This window comes from Gallinula chloropus (genome assembly GCF_964237585.1).
Source record: "Gallinula chloropus genome assembly, chromosome: 9".
NCBI classification, from domain to species: domain Eukaryota; kingdom Metazoa; phylum Chordata; class Aves; order Gruiformes; family Rallidae; genus Gallinula; species Gallinula chloropus.
The window spans coordinates 17,368,811-17,387,114 of NC_140094.1; the positions used below are offsets into that span (position 1 = coordinate 17,368,811).

General features: G+C 53.5%; 1 protein-coding gene across 1 annotated transcript in view; it reads right to left on the reverse strand.

Moving 5' to 3' along the window:
- IGDCC3 (immunoglobulin superfamily DCC subclass member 3) overlaps window positions 1–16,384 on the reverse strand; it is a gene marked incomplete at both ends in the record, with an annotated part of 99,403 nt that extends 83,019 nt beyond the window's left edge. The window contains 2 exons of the mRNA XM_084268032.1: window positions 4,399–4,704; window positions 16,318–16,384. Coding sequence (XP_084124158.1) covers window positions 4,399–4,704; window positions 16,318–16,384 — 373 coding nt within the window. The remainder of the gene's footprint in view (window positions 1–4,398; window positions 4,705–16,317) is intronic.
- Between the last annotated feature and the right edge of the window lie 1,920 nt (window positions 16,385–18,304).

An 18,304-nucleotide genomic window follows, 5' to 3' on the forward strand; every position in this document is an offset into this window, starting at 1 on the left:
CAGAGCCACAAACCGGCGACACCAGGGCCCTTGCTTTAAAAGCATACCTCCACCTCCAGCACTGAAAGGCATCATCACAAAAGCATCCCCCTTCCAATTTCAGGAACAGGTTCACTTCACCTAAGCACAAGCTATAGGTAGGGCTCTGCTGACCATACGGATACCGTCCCCAAAGAAAAAGCCAACAGCAAACCCGTGTGTTTAAGGTCTGCTGGGATGTTTTGAGCTGAGACTCGCAATCTGCATCCAAACAGTGGCATTGCCTAGGAAATACCTTGGTGACAACTTTGGTGCCACCTTATTTAAACCTTAATTTAAAATGCTAACTTCATAATGAGTGGAACAAAACTGTGTAAAAACATTTCCCACTCTAATCCCAGTTTGATCCCCCCAGTATGGCCTTCTTTTGTAATTACATCCCTTTGTGATCTCACTCTAATGCCTTGTATTGTGACCCATAAAATAATCAGCCCCCTTTGTCTCTCCCTAATCCTTTTAGACTTCCTTCTTGTCTCTACACTCTTATAAATGCTGCCATTATTTGGGCTCAGCAGCTCTTCCCACCACCCCTGAGCCTGGAAAGGGGGCTGCAGGTTAAACCCTGAATATATTCTACGCAGAGGAGCCAAAACGATGGGAAGCTCTTTCCTGCTTTAAAAGCCCCAGAATCCCCAACCTCCTCCCCTAGCCTGGCAAGGAAACCAACTTGGAAGCATACATATAGACCAGACACCCCTCTCCTTTTTCTGTTTTGCAGGTGACCTTGAGACCCTCGGGCTGGGGGTCGCAGCAGCCAGTGTGTTAGCAGGGAGTAGGCATGCTGGGCATGGGCTGGGTGAGAGGAGCTGGGGCTGTCTGCAGGGATCAATGTGGAGAAGAGATGTAACACCTGCCTTGCCTGGGCTGTCACCCTTGCCATCCTACTAGCTGGGTAAATGCTGTGTTCAGCCAGGAATAATGGGATGGAGGAACGGGATGTGGGGCAGGATGCTGAAGGGAAGTGGGTAAGGAAGCAGAGAAGGGCATGGGGAGGTACAGAGCTGTGCTTGGCTACAAATCACCATCCCCCTTGCAGCAAGGCATGATGAGGAAAACATCTTCACAAGCCCAGGTATCTCCAGAGCTATTCTCAGGTCCCACAGTACTGCAAGTAACGGGCAGGTCCATTCTGCCAGGCTTCAAGAAACCTCTTTGGCTCCAGGTTGCACAATTGACTGACTTTCCCTCTTTCCTGTTTTTTATAGCACCAGATCAAACAGGGAAAATTGCTACTCTCGAGCCGGATGCGTGCAGAGCCTGATCCGATACCCAGTTTGATGGTGATTTCCAATTAGTGGTAACTGCTTGTTATTGAGTGATATAATCAATGGGTCTTACTCCACCGGCCGGGCTGTGATTTATGATGATTTGGAGCCAGCTCCATCAAATCACAACATCGGCAAACCGGGCTGGAAATGCCATGAGGTGACAGGATCAGGGCCAAGTTAAGCACCGGGTGGTGATGAGGAGAAGGGCGGCTGCATTTTGGGGAGCCCACCTTCCACAGGAGCAGGCAAAGAAAATTCCAACCAGGGTACCAGGCAGAGGGTGGAAATGCCCAGGGCACCCTGCTCCGCTCTGCCACGTGTAGGCCTCTTGCACACTTGTTCTAAAAAGACAGTCATGCTTCAAAAACATTATCAGCACCTACAGCACCTGACCTGCCAAATCCACAGAGCGGCCAAGACCCGCTTCCCCCCACTGAGCATCTTCACACTGATGACAAAGAGGACTTCCCCCTGAATTTTAAATACCTTCAACAAGGCAACTTTTAGGAGGAAGGTTTTAAGAAGCACCCACTCCATGGGGACACCACAGGCACCTCAAGCCCATGGGGGCCGCAGGCACGGAAGAACGATTCTTCCAGTTAAATTTTACTCAATGCCAAGTGCTGAAGTAAATCTGAAACATAAAAAAACCACAATACCCAGCCCGCATTTCCTGAATGCAAATATGTACATTCCTCCAAGCCAAGAAGATTATATTCCAAGCAATCATACAAAGCTGGGGTCTGTAACGGTGATACCAGGCTAACAGCCTGCCTTTGAAGACAGTGAAAAGTGCAGCGGAGCTCTCGAGGGGCTCGGGTCTGTCAGATCCCTTTTATTCCTCAGTACTGTGGCCTTGATCAACTTTCAAGATTTTTGTTTTGTGAAAGGTTTTTATTTCTCCTTTGCTTTTGTGTTGAGATGTCAGGCTCAGAGGGAAGAAGAGATCAGCACTTGGATGAGGTTTTTACCCACCGGCAGTATTTACTCTGCTTTGCAAAGGGCTGCTTAGCACTTGGGGTTGGGGTTATTTCCCCCCCTTGCAGGCAGCCAGCACCTGTGTCTTCGGTGTGATAGTCCCATCAGCTCTAACCTGAGGATAATTACCCTCCACCTTTGTTTGACTTGCTTATCGGGACGTAGGGCACGGAAAATGGTTATTACTTGTGTGGAACCACCCTGAGACATGAGGGGCTCGAGGGTACAACTGTGATTCCCTCCTAGGAGCTTTCAGCTACCAAGCCCAAAGCACGAGTGTGTGCTCCTGCAGTTCAGGCCAGAGGGTTGCATTTGCCCACCACATCCCATTTTATTCCCATTATCTGCAGGCACTTGTAGCATCAAGGCCAGCTGCCCTGTGTTTCATGCTGGCTTCACCCAGACCTTTTTTTCTCAGGGTTGACAAGAAACCAAGCCTGAAGCCAGAACAGAGTCCGGAGCTTTTTTAAACACGATCCCTTTTTCATTTTGATTCACACAAAACTACGGCTACAAAAGGAAACGCTATTCAGGGACGCACAGCACATCACATACATATTGATGCAGGAGCTGAGATAACAGTGTTTATTGACAATGCACCGTCCCAAAGGTAATTCCTCCCGGCTCTCACATCTCCTGTTTACAGGTCTGAGAAGTTTGACATTGTGCTTTGCACGTCAGCCAGCTCCCAGCTCATAAATGCCAGAGCCGCTCACCAAAAGCGCTCCAAGGTTTAGCACCGCAAGACTGACAAGTTTGAGATCCAGCTGCTAATCTGGCACGGACCCAAAGCCCTTGGCTCCTGGACAATGTCACTTCTTACACTACTGAAAAGCTAGGTTTGCAGATGGCCACTTCATGTGCTTGGGGATTGTTATACACAAGGGTTGGAGTGTTCCCTTGGTGGGCTGCCAGCCGGCCCCGGCACAGTGGGGAGCAAGCGGCGATGCTTCGAAAGGCACCCCCCACACTCCCACACCCCCCCCTGATTTGGGACCCTGGCCCCCCGACTTTGCTGTCGAGTCTTCCTGCTTTGCACCAAAAAAAACCCATTTAGGAATGCAGCAGAAGTGGTGGTAAGTGTCTTGAAGAGAAAGAAGAGCAGTAGCTGTCTCCTGGATGAGTTGGAGAACCCTTTGGTAACACTGCTTTCTCAAACCAGCATGTGGCCAGGTCTCAGGGCCATACCAGACCCCCATCCTCACCCCGTACACCCACTGCACCCAGCAGTGAATGAGAAGAAAGGATTAGGAGCTGCCCCTCCAGAGTCTGCAGACACGCTGCGGGCAAAGCGTGCCACCAAGACCACGAGGACAGAAAACACCACGACACCTCAGTTCTACCATCAGCCAAAACCCAACCAGTACCGGCACTGGGAGAGCCAGCAGCCTGCACAGCACGAGACCCAACAGCACCGACCGCTCCGGGTGTGGCGACGCAACAGGCAAAGCCGGGTGCTGCGCAGGGCTGGAGTCACAGCCCGCTCTGTAATTCTTCCTTCCCCGCCCTTAAATTTCATTTCCTCGCTGACATTTTCATCTCTCTCCTCCTGCAGGCTTCCCCCCCACCAGACAATCTGTCTGGTGGCGTTAGCCTTGCCCCCAAAGGCACTGCCATGCCGGGTAGTAAATAAGCCCTTGCTGCCTCCACGCTGCCTGCCTTAAATAACAAAGTGAAGGAAGCCGTGACCTTCAGAAGGTCTTTGTGGGAGGTTTGGAAGGTGCTGCCCACCAAGCAGGGACCAGCCGTGCTGCACAGCAAAGGGGCTTCTAAACCTACTGCAGGAGCCACAGGAGCCACGGACTGTTTCACCGCACGACTTCAATTAACTCACCCCTTCGAGACAGAGAATTCACTGCTAGGAGGTGGCCTTTAGTTTTTCTCCCCGATATGATTAGCACTTCTTTTCTTTCACATCTGGATGGCTATGCAGAGCAGATGCCAGTCAGATCCTCCCTCTGCCAGCTTCAGGTTCTCCTTTCTCTCCCTCCTCTTTAACCCTCCCTCCCTGAACATCCACCACCCACAACACTGCCCTCCCACCTCCCAGCAGAGCCAGAGCCCCTCACAGGATTGTCCCATGAGGTGTGGGTGGGACGATGCCCGTACTTACTTGCTGCCTGAATCTTCGCCTTCCGGCTCACCACCAGCCCGTAGTGGTTCTGTGCCGTGCAGTCGTACTCGCCTTCATCCGAGGACCCATCTCCCCGGACCCTCTGGAAGCGGGAGACGTAGAGCGACCCGTTGGCCAACATGAAGGCGTTCTCGCTGTCCACGATCATCACGCCATTCTTCCGCCACGTGATGGTGATGGGCTGGATGCCCTCCACCTGGCAGTAGAGGATCAAGGGCTGCTCCTGCACAGCTATGTCATCGCTGGGCTCCACAACGAATGCCAGCTCGGAGGAATGGCCAAAATCTAAAAGGAAGAGGAGGACGGAGTCAGCAGCGTGTCCACAAGGAGCAGCAAGAGCCAACTGCTACGGCAGCTAACGGGGGATGATGAAAACATTTCAGATAGAGCGGGCTACAGTAAGGCTAGAGGGTGCAGGCATTTGGGAGAAACAGGAGACCCTCGGACATGCTTTGCCTCCCAAGGTTTTGCTATCAACACCTCAGCTCATAGACCTTCACGCTTGAGTTTGGAAACTCCAGCAAGGGGGACAGGCAGGCCAGTGGCATGCCAAAACCCAGCTCCCACTCATACCAAATCCAGCCCCCTTGCAAATCGCCTCTTCACCTGCCTTTGCAGGAGGTTTGGAGTGAACCCTGGAACATTTGGAGTGTTGCCTGTTGCAGGGGTGCAGCAACAGGCAACACAAACCTGCATAAGCACAGGACACCAGCCATTCCCACCCCAGGAGCTGGAGTTTACACCAGTTCAGGAAGCCTGCTCCTCTCCAGGCAGAGAGGGGCTGTGCCGTGCCCCTGCCCTGTTTGCAGCATAGATGGTGGGGGCGACAAGTGGCAGCTCCTAATTCAGACCATTTTGCCACTGGCATCTTCACGACACTCCTCCTGATTGGCAGAGCAGGAGGCTGTTTGCCTCTCCCAGGTACCACTGTGCCTTTCTATCCCTGTGGTCTCTCTCACAGAGTAACCAGCACAGGATGGTGAAGAGCATCTTCTCTTGAGTGAAGAGCAAGTTAAGCACTGAAACACGCAGCGTTCCGGCTCACACAAAAGCTTTCCTGCAAAGCAATTACACTAAATGACGCCCACAAGAGATAAGTTATGGCAGAATTTGCACCAACAACAGGCAAACCCTCTCTTCCCATCATACAGATACATCCTAATTTCCTTCTTTCGCCAACAGAACGTTTAAACACTACGTCTTTAGCATGTTATGCTTCACTTGGTCCAGCACACCTTTTTAGGGTATAATTTGCCACACAGCCGTGATTAGGCACTACAGAAGATGACAGTAATAGAGCTATTGTTTAAAGATTAGCCCAAAACACACACTGACATGAAAGACACAAAGCGGCCGAGTCATATAAATATTTGAAGGGTGTAAATGCAGGGATGGAGGCGAGTTTCCTTTTCTCTAAAAGAGACGAGCCAAGGAGAAGGAATTCCACCAGAGTAAAAAAACCCTACGGTTTCACCCCAAACCAGGGAAAACGCCTTTCTAACACCTCTCGTGCAGGACTGCTCCATGGGTGGAGGTTTCCAGCTGCTGAAACCTTCCACACAGCTCTCCCCTCTTTCAGGGGCTCAGGGGAGCTGACCCCCACAGCAGAGTCGGGATGTACACGGGCAATTTCTCTTGGGGCAAAAAACAACCCCATCCAGAGCACTGTCTCTGTAATGCCCATCCCTAATACAGAGCCCAGCCAGGACAAGAAACTTAACATGAGCTGGCAGTGTGCTCTTGAAGATTGGAAGGCCAGTGGGATCCTGGGCTCCATCAGAAGAGGGGTAGCGAGCAGGGTCAGGGAGGGGATTGTCCCTCTCTGCTCTGCCCTCATGAGGCCCCAGCTGGAGTCCTGTGTCCAGAGCTGGGGCCCCCAATACAAAAAAGATGTGGGACTGCTGGAGAGGGTTCAGAGGAGCCACAAAGATGATCAGAGGGCTGGAGCACCTCCGCCAGGAAGAGAGGCTGAGGGAGCTGGGCTTGTTCAGCCTGGAGAAGAGAAGGCTGCTGGGGGGACCACATTGCAACCTTCCAGTCCCTGAAGGGAGCAGAGGAACAGGAGGGGAATCGGCTTGTTAAAGGGCAGAGACTGGCAGGACAAGGGGGATGGAATGAAGCTGAAGGAGGGAAGTGTTAGATTAGATATTAGGGGGAAGTTCTTTCCAGAGAGAGTGGTGAGGGGCTGGAACAGGCTGCCCAAAGAGGTGGTGGGTGCCCCATCCCTGGGGGTGTTCAAGGTCAGGTTGGATGGGGCCCTGGGCAACCTTGTGTAGATCCAGGCCTGGAGGTTGGTGGCCCCGCCTGGGGCAGGGGGGCTGGGACTCTCTGATCCTTGGGGTCCCTTCCAACCCAGACCAGCCTGTGATTCAGTGACAGGATGCCATCATGCTCGACTCATAAAAAGAGTGGGAGGCAGATTATTAATGCATGGTAAAAAAAAATAATACATAAAAGAGGGGTGAAAAGAAGCAGTTATCCTAAAGGAAGGAAAAAGAGAGCCTGTCCTTTCTGCTCTGCAAACCCACCGAGATATTTTCCCCTTTCTCTCTGTAAATCCCCATTGCTTTCCACGGGAACTTAAATTGGATTACGGGGGATAAACATTGAGTGCAACCTGAGCCGAGGCAGATGGACGCAGCAGACAAAGAAGGCAGGGGCAGCGCTCGGCAGGTCAAAGGTACTGCCGTCAAGGTAGGAGTGTGTGCAGGGAATGGACAAACTCTACTTAGTGACAGACACCTAAAACACACACTTTATTAACCCATTAAGTCTTAAAATGTCAGGCTAGCTCCAGCCATCTCAGTGATCTATCGCTCACGGTGACTTCTTGTTTATGAGATAGCCCTGGGGTCCTCTCAGCAAGTTAGACCACAGCCAGCACAAACCCATCAATTACTACTTCTATTTTTTTTTCTTTCTTTTTGGCAAAAAAAAAAAATAAGGAATTAGGTGAATGCTCTGCATTTTTTCTGTGAAGCGGCCAGAGTCTCAACAGCACCTACCATGCTGGGGCACCGTTCCCTGCGTGGGCTCCTGGGGTTATGGAGGATAAGGACCCTCGTGTCCGGACTCCCCACTGAGCTGAGGGGGAACTTCTGACTCCAGGCAGATTGAACAAGATTTTGGGATTAAGCCTAACAGGCAATCAAGGGGGTGCAAAATCCCTAATGAAATAATGCCCCATCTTTCCCCAGCTCCCCCGTACTCTTCGATAAAACAGCTTATTATTATATGTACAATAAAAGGAAGAATCAACATAATTACATGCCCTTCCCACAAATAGCTGTCATTATAATAACCATCATTAAGGCCTGTGATTGGAGATAATCATGTTTACCTCCATAAACATTCGGTCTGCATCCTAACTCCAGGCTGCGCGAGCGGCAGAAGTGATGACACTCATAATCAGGACTGGTGTCCTCAGACACACACCAGGATGGGGACAGACACTGGCTGGTCCTGGGGTCTCCTGGGGCTGTCGTGCCCAAAGGTGTGACACCATACAACAAATGGATAGTGTGTATCTGGTCTGTAACCCGCAGACAGCTCGCAGTGTCCAGAAGTACCCAATTTTCTCCTCAATGGATGGGCTTTTTTTATCATGGGATGCTCTTCTGTCCTTGAAGAAGTCCCACTGTCACTTTCCAGGGGCTTCAGGGCCAGGCAACCAGAAAACCAGACACATGGGGAAAGCAAGCCCACTCCATCTGGGGGTGTGGGAGCAGCCAAACTCTGCCCTTCACCCTGACATGGGCTTTCCATGCAAATTCAGCCAGAAGCCTCTCTTCTCCCCAGATGTTTAGATGCTGAAAGATGCAGAGAGGCTTACACCTCACCCTGGTATCCTGGGCACGTTAGACCTCCTAAAGCTGCCTGCTTACATCCTTAAATTGATAGACCAGAATTAGCTTTAAAAATTGAGCTTTGATCCTCAGGACCCTCTGTGTCCCACTCTGCAAACCCCCCAGGCTCTGTCTTTCATGGGGTAGACATCCACACCTTGCAAGCAGGGAAGTCACTGGTGGCACAGTGGGCAGGAACCCAGCTGGCAAGCTGACCTGAGCACATTTCTGCACCACCATGGCACTGCAGCCCTGCAGGTCCCCAGCATGCAGCAAGCTCTGAGGAAGCAACCATGGGCTCTTCCCCAGCCAAATGCCAGCACTACTCCCCTAGCCCTTGGCCTTATGACCTAATCTGTGGGCATGGAGTGGGCTTGGTGAGAAGGATTTCCCTCTCAATGCTGTGCTTCTACAGGGTATCACATTCCTGGAGTATTTCACACAGAAGAATGAGGTCCTGGGATGCTGCGTGCCACCAGGTGTGAGAATCTGGTCCAACCAGAGATCTACACAGCCGATGCACAGCCACTCCCAAGAGAACTGAGTGCAAGGCAGGGTAGAAAGAGCGAGCCACAGTGAGCCTCATGCCTACTTCAGCCCCTTCTGAAGAGCCCCCTTCATCCATTTGGCTGTGATCACAGGATCACTTGCACTAAAAGTGGCTTTCAAGGATCAGCCTTCAAACAGGGACATTGGGATTTGGCCTTCTAAGACTGGCAAAGGTCTCAAAAGGTGGACTCGGAACAGAGCCCAACCTCCCTGCTCCCTGGGATGACAGGATGAGACAAAGGGACTGGGACACTCACAGAGGAACCTCCATGGTGGGACAGGAAGGCTCCCTCGATGGGGCCAGGGGAAAGCTCACTCAAAGCAAAAAGGTGATGGGGGAAAACCAGACCCCACTCTGTTAGCATAAATAACTGTAGATAGCAGCGAGGCACAGAAATGATGCACAAAGTGTTGGAAGGAAAGCACACTCCAAAGGCACATGGAAAGGGTGAAAGTGTAATTAATGGAGAGTCAGAGAGGAACAGGCTGCCCAGAGAGGCTGTCGAAGCCCCATCCCTGGAGGTGTTCAAGGCCAGGTTGGATGGGGCTTTGGACAGCCTGGTCTAGTGAGGCTGTCCCTGCCCATGGCAGGGGGCTGGAACTAGATGATCTCTGAGGTCCCTTCCAACCCGAAGCGTTCTGTGACTGTGCAATCACTGAGGCCACCTGCACTCACTCGGGAAGTCTGAAAGCCCCGTCCCTCTCCAACCAGCAGCCACACACCCGAGCGCTGCTCATCCCACACAACACCCCAGGTACCTCCCAAAACCAGACTGCAAGGCAGCACAGCTCACAGCCCAAACTGTACAACTCAGCTCACAGCAGCCTGAGTCTGGCAGGTCAGAGGCGGGAGGTGCTGGGCAGGCAGCTGAACACCCCACTCCTCCCGACACCGGGGCGCGTGAGGGAAGTTGCTTGGCTCCCTGCAAAAGGACGGAGGGAGGCAGCGTTATTAGCTCTGACACAAAGGGCACAAGAAAATGATTGGAAACCTCATTCTACAAGTCTCCTTTTGAGAAACATTTACCGTCTCCCTGAGCAATACAATATGTGACTGTATGTGCAAATATTTAACAAAAACTGCTTCCCCTATTGATCAAGCAGACAGGCATCCTCCGAGAAACCAATTAGCACTTGTGCTTTTGAACCAAGAGATTTATTTAGTGCTGAGAGAAAGAACTCCGAATTAATGGGAAGCTTAAACGACACTTTGAAGTACTTTTTTTTTAAAAAAAAAAATAAGTTTAATTATTTTTCACTTGACACTGTGATTCATGTTCAAAGCTTCGAAGGATCTCGCTCATAGCATTGTCCTTTTCCGTTTGGGAAACAGGATTTTGGCTTTCCCTCCTGAAAAATGCAGCAGCTAATCTCTCTGCTCTAATTAGTGGTGACATCCATTGCAAAGGACCTCGGTCGCATCCTCCAGGACCACATCCAGACCCACAGCCTGCAGGACCATCCCGCTCCCGATACATGAAGCCTGTATTATTAGTCCCATTCCAGAAGGGGAACATTAATCATGGAGAGATGAAGTGACCCACCAAAGGCCTGGTTGGAGCTCGTCACAATGCAAAGTATTGCAGGAGCTGTCAGGTCCACCTGGCAGCATCACCAGGAGCATCAGGCAGCCCCAGCTCCTCTCTCACCACACCAACAGCACAACTTCCACCCACAAAGTGTCTCTCGTGAGCAGAAATTCGCCCTCTCCTGATTTTACAGTGTTTTTTCCCAGCATAACAATGAACAATGACACACCAGTGAGCCTTATGCTGCCCAGGACAGCCACTCTGCTCCTGCTCCAATAAACCCAAAAGAAGATGCCCCTTGAATCCCATGTGCCCAGGATGGGAGGGTTTTATACTGGGAAGCGGGTTAATATTAGGACCAAAAACCTGGGTGCAGGTCTGGACAGCCCTACAAAAACATGGTTCCTGTTCCTTCGGCGGCAGTGTGGAGTCTTTCAAGTCCCATCTGCAAATGAGATGATACAGAAGGGACACCTGGATCAGAGAGATGTTCTCCAGCAGCTTATAACTGGTTTCAAGCTGATGAAATTGGCAACAGGAAAATCCAGCTGGTGCCACCTTAAATCTCCTTGAGGCTGACCCAGACCCTGAGGAGAAAAGCACTACACTGCAGTAAAGCTCTTTAGGGCATCCAGAGAAATTTACATTTAAAGAAGAGAAGAATGGGCTGTTACAGCCCCAACATCTTGCTGGCAGTAAAGTTTACTAGCCCAGAATTTTTTACTCCCTTTCCTTTTGGACAGGAGGTTCTATAAAGCGATTTTTCCATCAGGGAGCATAAACCACTCGTTAAGCGATTGCAGGAGGTCTCTGTCAGGGTAACTGGACCTGGTGCAGAGCCCAGAGACGTGCCCAGTGTCCCTGCCCTTGGTGGGGGCACAGGTTTTAGCCAAGGAAGGCAAACATGACCCAAAGAGCCAGAGAAGTGGCCCCAAATAATTTTCAGATCTTCAAGGCCAGACTGGGAAAATCCCAGGAGGTCGCTTGTTAAACGCAGCATGGAAGCATTCCCAGCACAAAGACCCTTCCCAGGATGAGCTGAGTCTCCTCATGGGCTCCCCCATCTCCGAATAAAGCAGGGTGAGGCCTAGCTGGAAAGGGCCAAGCCCTCTTCCGAGTTCATCGCCCACGGTAGCTCCATGCCCAGCGAGGCACACGAGAGCGCGGCGGTGAGCTGGGTGTGGGATGTGTTGCTATTTGCATTCCCCACGTGTTTCACAGCCCTGAGTGGATCACAGCCTCACCCCTGAAGGCATCAGGGGTACAAATCTGAAGTAGGAAACAACCACGCAGGAATCACAGAATCACAAGGTTGGAAAAGACCTTTAAGCTCACCAAGTCCAGCCGTTTCCATCCTCTGCTAAACCACATCCCTGAGCACCTCATCTACCCTTGTTTTAGGAGAGGATGGCAAAAGGCAGCAGCCACGATGGGAAACGCTGCACCCAGAGCCGGGTTCCCTGCGGCTACTCTAGCACTGAATGGGGGTTTCTGCAAGAAGGCAGCAGGGAGGTGGCTGTCGCCTTGGCTGGTCCCTCACACGGACACGAGGGGCACAGACCGGCCCCGTGGTACATAATGATGCTCCTGGATCAGAGAGACAGAGGCTGGGAGAAGCACAAAGGGTTGAGGCTGCCCAGAGAGCTGCAGGCACCCTGGCATCGCGGTGCTAAAGCCACCAGCCAGCACAGCCCCGGCACCCAGCCCTTGAAGTTACTCAGCTTGAGTGGATGGTGTGTAAGGAAAGGAAAGGCAAGGTCCTTCTGGAGGAAGAGAAGTTTCTGTGTGCATTAAACCCTTTGAAACTCTTAATTGCATCCAGGGGACTCAAAGGAAACACAGCCCACTCTCCTTCCTGCCAGCCACCCGCTCCGCCTTGTCACCTCCCCCCGACATTCAGGATGGAGGAGAGCATCCCCCAGCACCACATCCTGATCCCTGCTTGCTCGCAAACCAGAGCAGTTCCAAGAAAACACGAGCCCTTCTCTCCCTTTTCATGCACTTGCAGGTTCCAGAAGCAAAGACCCTTTTGCAAAAGCATCTTCATGCCAGAACCACCAGCCCCAACCCGCATCCTCCCCGCTTGCCGTTAGCTTCATCAACACAACCACAGGAGCAACAACCACCACAAAAAGGAAAAAGCCAGCAAATCCTTGACTCTGCTTTGAAATTCTGGCTTTAAATTACCCAGGCAGGAGCGAGTGTGGGTTGTGAAGTGACTGGGCTCCTCTGGAGCGGAGGGTGCGATACAACAGTGACATCTGATACAACAGCACAGCCAGGATCGGTACTTATTCCACTTCCCCAGCGCACTCGCCTGTTTGCCTCTCCCTTCTCTTAAAGTGCAATTATTGACATGTTCTCCTCCTTAACCATCAGTTTTATATGCTTGCCAATGACTCCTGAACATGTGTAAACCATTATTTTTATTTTCTTGCAAAACCAAAATGTCGCATATTCTTCTGGACGAAGGGACTCGGGGAGGTTTTCATGAGCCCTGCTACATAATTTATTAGTTTCTAAACTCTGTAAAACTAAAAAGCTCCAGTAAAGTTCAAATAAGTTTGTGATTTCAAAGTAATTTTGAATGGACTATTCCTGTTCCTGCCCAACCTTATTTAGGTGATTTAAATGGGAATTCTTAATCTGCAGAGGAGGGCTCCTGCATTGCTTTGCTAGATCAAATAAAAGGACAATATCCGGGGTCAGAAGCACAGGAGAGCAAAGCATGAAATACAGTGGGGGGGGGGGGGGGGAAGGGGTGTGGAGAAAAAGCATCTTCTGTCCCAGAGCTATTGCAGGCTGCAAAACAAAGTGCATGGTCTGCTTGAACGCTCACTGCTTTGGGGGGGAGAAGCTGGGTGCACACTGCTCCCCATGCTGCAGACCCCCCAAGTCAGGGACTCCATCCTGCTCCCGTTGGAGCCAGCACTGGATCCTAATAGATCCCGGGTCTGGCCATCCCAGCACAGAGGAGAAAGGTGTTTCCAGGCACAGGGATGGGGAGATGCAGGGGGAGCAGAGACCTGAGGGTCTGTGAAGCAAGGGGCCGGCATTGCACGGAGGTCACGGCTTGGCACTTCACACCCTGGGACACCAGAGTCTCCAGAAATGAGGAAATCAGAGAAAGAAAAGTTCAGGCAGAGAGGAAAGAGGGAGAGATGCTCTCTCACACACACACGTAAAACCAGAGCAGTTCTGCAGCTCTCTGCTAAGCAGTACCACTCCTGAGCAGCTCCACACCGGGCTGACAGTGCCAGGGTACATGAGCCAAACCCGGGATTGAGCAGGGAATACAGGAGTGGGGAACAGGCTATACCTTTGGATCTGGGACCCAGCTCCCCACCCCCAGACCCTGTGACTCTGCCAGCTCCTAAGCGAGCGTGCGAGGTCCAGAGCCAGACAGATAATGAGCACAGGAGTAATTGGGCTAGGTTAGGGTTTCTAACTCCTTGCATGGGGGTGTCAGGATGGATCAGGAGGGGACCAACCCACCCTATCCCCCTCTCTATCCACCGGCTTTTCAACTGAGAAGTCCCAGCCTGGCAGCGCGCTGGCCCCAGCAGAAGTTTGGGTGCCGCCAGCACGGGGTGACTGGACGCTCTCACCCCTGCATGAGCTTCACACCCCACACCAGTCCCAAACCTGGTGCGTGGCTGCAAGACGACCACCCTGTTTGCCAGGCTGCCTGCTGCACCCTCCACACGGGAAAACCACATCCCGAGACTCTCCTGCTGAAACACCCCCCGAGAGACACCCAAAGCCCAGCTGCGGGCTTGGATTTCATGGAGCGTCTCTGAGTGTTACTGGGGAAATGATACCTGATACCTTCCACGTATATTATGGAAAAAAAGATGGGATATTACACCAACTTGGGAGAAAGCAATCCTTTTTTTTTTCCATCTAAAAAAAACACCCCAACAAAGCCACCCAGAGTAGGAATTAGTGAAAGCTTATAACTTCAATAATTTAAAAGTTAAGCCTACTTAAATATAAATGACGATGTTTAATTCCAAGGCTGTTACTGAGCAGAGCAGGGGAGCCTCTCGTATCCTATGCCTGCCTTTGAATGCCGGGCTCAGCAATAACAGACAAAAGCTGTCCACCACCCAGAACAAAGAGCTCCAGGAAATTAAAAAAAAAAAAAAAGAAAGAAGAAAGAAAATCCTGTCTCGCTGCTGAGTCCACTCCAGCACACTGACCAGCAGCTCCCAGCCCCTCGTTCCCAGTCGCCAGCCTAATATTTTGGGGGAGTTTGAAAACCTCAGTGGGAGGAGAGGAGCATCCCGTCCCGTGCAGCGCGATGCTGCATCCGTCCCCGTGGCCAGGCTCTCGGCTCCGGCGCCCACCGACACCAACACGGATGGGGTTATTGAATTCAGCAGAGCACAGAAACGTGTTACGTCGCTGGTCACTGCATCTCCAGCAAACAAACCCACCGAGGGCGGGGGGGGGACATCAGGGCTGGGAAAGTTTTCGAGCGCAGCCAGTGAAACAGAGTCAGAAGCCACCGACCTGCCAAGTCGCAGCATAAACCAACACACGGGGCAATTTAAGACAGCAGCGAGTGATAAACCAGACACAAACTCAATGTCCTAAAGTTTTCCTTTCAAATATTCATTTCTTTTCCTTTTCTTCCCCCCTCAAAAAAAGAATTACTTTTTCACCCATGCTCATTGTACTGCTGTGTACCCAGGAATCCCACCAGAGTGAGGAGACCCGGCTCCTTACATCCACTTCACGGGTAACTTATATTTTCTGCTGCTCCAAACCACGTGGCGAGATTTATTATGGGAATAGCCCACTGCCTGGTTTCCTAAACACCCCAGCAGCTAATCTCCGATTAATCTAACACACGCTTTCCCCCCTCTGACCACGCTGGGCTGCCTGAACATTTTTTTTCTTTAAACAATTCGTACTTTTCTTTACCTTTAAGGCTGCTGAGTGAAGAGGGGGCAGGAGCACAGGGGTGTATTTCTGCAGGACAGCATCTTTCTCAGGTTAGACCCGTGTTTTTAAGCGGCAGAAGAAGGGGAAGATCGCGATTTATCACAGGGTACGTGCGCAGTGGGTCCGGGGAGAAACCCCTCTTAAGGGTTTTGCAGCCTGGCCCCGGGCCGGTGGGTGATGCTGCCGGTCGGGGCTGTGTGAAGCCAGCCCGGCGTTAGAGGAGAGCACAATACTCGTAGGTTTAAAGTAGCTCTCCTCATCCCTGCGACTTGCAGCCCAAGGACTCCTTTCCGCGGCTGACGCCTTTCCTGACAACCACGATGTCTCCCGCTCACGGGGCCGGCGATGATTTGGGGTCTGATCCCCAAGCGTGGATGCCCATCCGCGCCGCTGCCACCCCAACCCCCTCCCCAAAGCCTGACACGGGGGCACCACGGACACCACGCTCCCCTCCCCGGAGTCCGTGTCCCCCCCCACCCCGCACACACCAGCGGGGTTTGCAACTGAAAACAACACGGCTTTGAGGGGACCCTCCGGGCTCCCGGCGGGGGAAGGCGTTGCGAGGGCTGATGCCCGAGGCTGCAGCCCGAAGCCAGGAGCCCGACGTGTCCCCCCCACTCCGCCCGGAGGGCCGAGCCCCCCGCTCCCGCAGAAGGATGCTGGCACGCCGGGTGAGTCCGACAGCCGCGGCCGTGCAGCCCCGCGCTGCACACGGCGGTGTCCGTTCAGCCCCCGCGGGGGCCCGATGCGTGGGGCTACGAGCGCCCGGCGCGGCGTGCGGCGCTGGGACCGCCTGGGGACGAGCCGCAGGGCTGGGAAAAGGACGCGACGGACCGGGGACGAGCGCGGCCCCGGCTACCGCGGGGGAGACGCGGGGATGCGAAGTGCGGGGAGAGACCGCGGACGGGACCGAGCGACCGAGGGGCGAGGGGCGGCGGGCGCGGGGAGCGGCTCCGGGCGCGCCGGCTGCAGGTCCGTGTCTCCCACCCCCCAGCCCGTCTCCCCAAGCCCAGCCCGGCTCTTACCTCCGCGGCAGCCGAGCAGCAGCAGCCCCAGCAGGCAGGCGGGCAGCGCGGAGCCCGGCGGAGCCATGGCATCCCGGGCGGGCGGGCTCGCCTCCCTGCGCCCCACGGGGAGGGAGCAGCCCGCGCAGGAGGGAGGGAAGGAGAGAGGCGAGGCGAGAACCACCCCCCAGCTGGCGGAGGGAGGGGGCCGGGGGGGGGGAAGGAAAGAGGGGGAAGAACCCCAGGAAAAAGCGGATTTCAGCGCTGCTCCCCTCCGAGCGAGCACGCCGCCGCGCCAGGCGGGCGGGGGGGCGGCGCTGAGGGAGCGGGGCCGCGGGCGGGCGGGGGCGGGCGGGCAGCGCCTTGCGCCATCTTGCGCATCCGGGCGCCGGCAGCGGCTCGGCGGGTCCGGCCGGGCTGTGGGACGGGGTGTGGCGGACGCGGTCCCCATGAGGGGCTGCTCGGCACCCGGGGTATGCGGGGACTATGCCCGGAGCCTCGGTGGGGCTTTCCTCGGTGGGGTCCTGTGACCGGAGTCCCCTCAGCGGGGCCGCCTCACGGCTCTCGCCTCAGCGGGTGACACTTCGCAGGTCTCCCCTCACCAGAGACCCTTCGTGGGTCTTCCCTCCCTGAAGCCGCCTCATGGCGTCTTTCCAGCCCAGGCCAGGGAAGGCACCCCCCGCAGAGTGGGAAAACCCTCCAGGGGCCCCAGGGCCTCTCTCCTGCCCCTCGGTGCTCCAAGTGCCCCTGTCTGGAAAATGGTGCCCAGGTGCCCCCCGTCCCCGAGCCCCCCGCGGCCGTGCCCCTGTCTGGGGAGCCGCCTCTTTCCTGCCCTTACAGACAGGACCCAACAATCAGGTGTTGACACAAGGGAAAAGGCCAATGAGGCAGCACGGCTCCCAGCTGGTTCCACCAAGCACTTCACTTGGGGGCCTTGTTTCGAAGAACAAAACCACCCACCATGGAGGTGGCAGTGCCCGGAGGTGTCCCCGGGAAGCAAGACAACTGGATTGCAGAGCAATAGGAGCGAGGGGATCCCGTGTCCGGGATGTACCAGGGAATGGGAAGGAAGAAGAGCTTGGCTTGTCCCGGTGTTCTTCATGTTAAATACAGCCAGGTCAGTCACACAGATGTTGAACCCTGGTGGGTTCACCCTTGAAGAAGCTCTTAGATCTGATCCTGGTCCTTTAGACAACGTTCTCCACAAACAGAACTCTTTATCATCATCATCATCAGTAAAACCCGTCTCTTTGATGACAGCTAAAAGTCTTTTGGTGGTTTTTTGAGGGGGGGAAACTTATTTTTGCAGAATAAAACCAGCTTGACAGACTGGGTTACTGAACACTGTAACTGTGCCCAGAAACCTGGAGAAAAAACACTTTGTAAAGAGGAGAACGCGTGGACAGTGCACCCTGAGCACGGCAGAGTCGGCTAACGAGGAAAGAAGACATCACTACATCTGCTCCACATTAAAGCTTCCCTCATTTAGCGGAGGGACGAGCTGTATGAAGTTGCTTGCAGCCAGGAAAGAATTTGCTGTGGCTCCATCAGCCTCTCAGTACCATCTGAATCTCTCTGCGCTGTCCCTGACCTTTTGGCACAGACCCCGCTCCCCTTCCCCAGCCGTCTCTCTGGCTCCTGCCGTGGGGCCCTGACAGTGTTTCCGTAATGCTGGCAGCCGCCGTGGGCATGTGGCAGCTCCCGGGATGCCGCCAGCACTGAGGATGGCTTGTGGGAATTAGTAATTCCTCAAGGAAATAAAACGTGGTGTGTTTTACAGGGCTTGTTTTCCCCAGGAACCACAGATTTTGGGTTCTCTTGCTTCTGTGTGCAGGGGATGGCAGTGCCAGGACCCGGAAGATGTAGCTGTGTGTTTAGGGCATCACCAAGCTCAGCCCTGCAGCTTGCAGATGACACTGGTGATATCGCTGGTGTTACACTGAAAAATTGCAAGCATGGGCGGTCCTGCCAAGCAACGGGACTCATGTAAGAGAACAGGAGATATTTT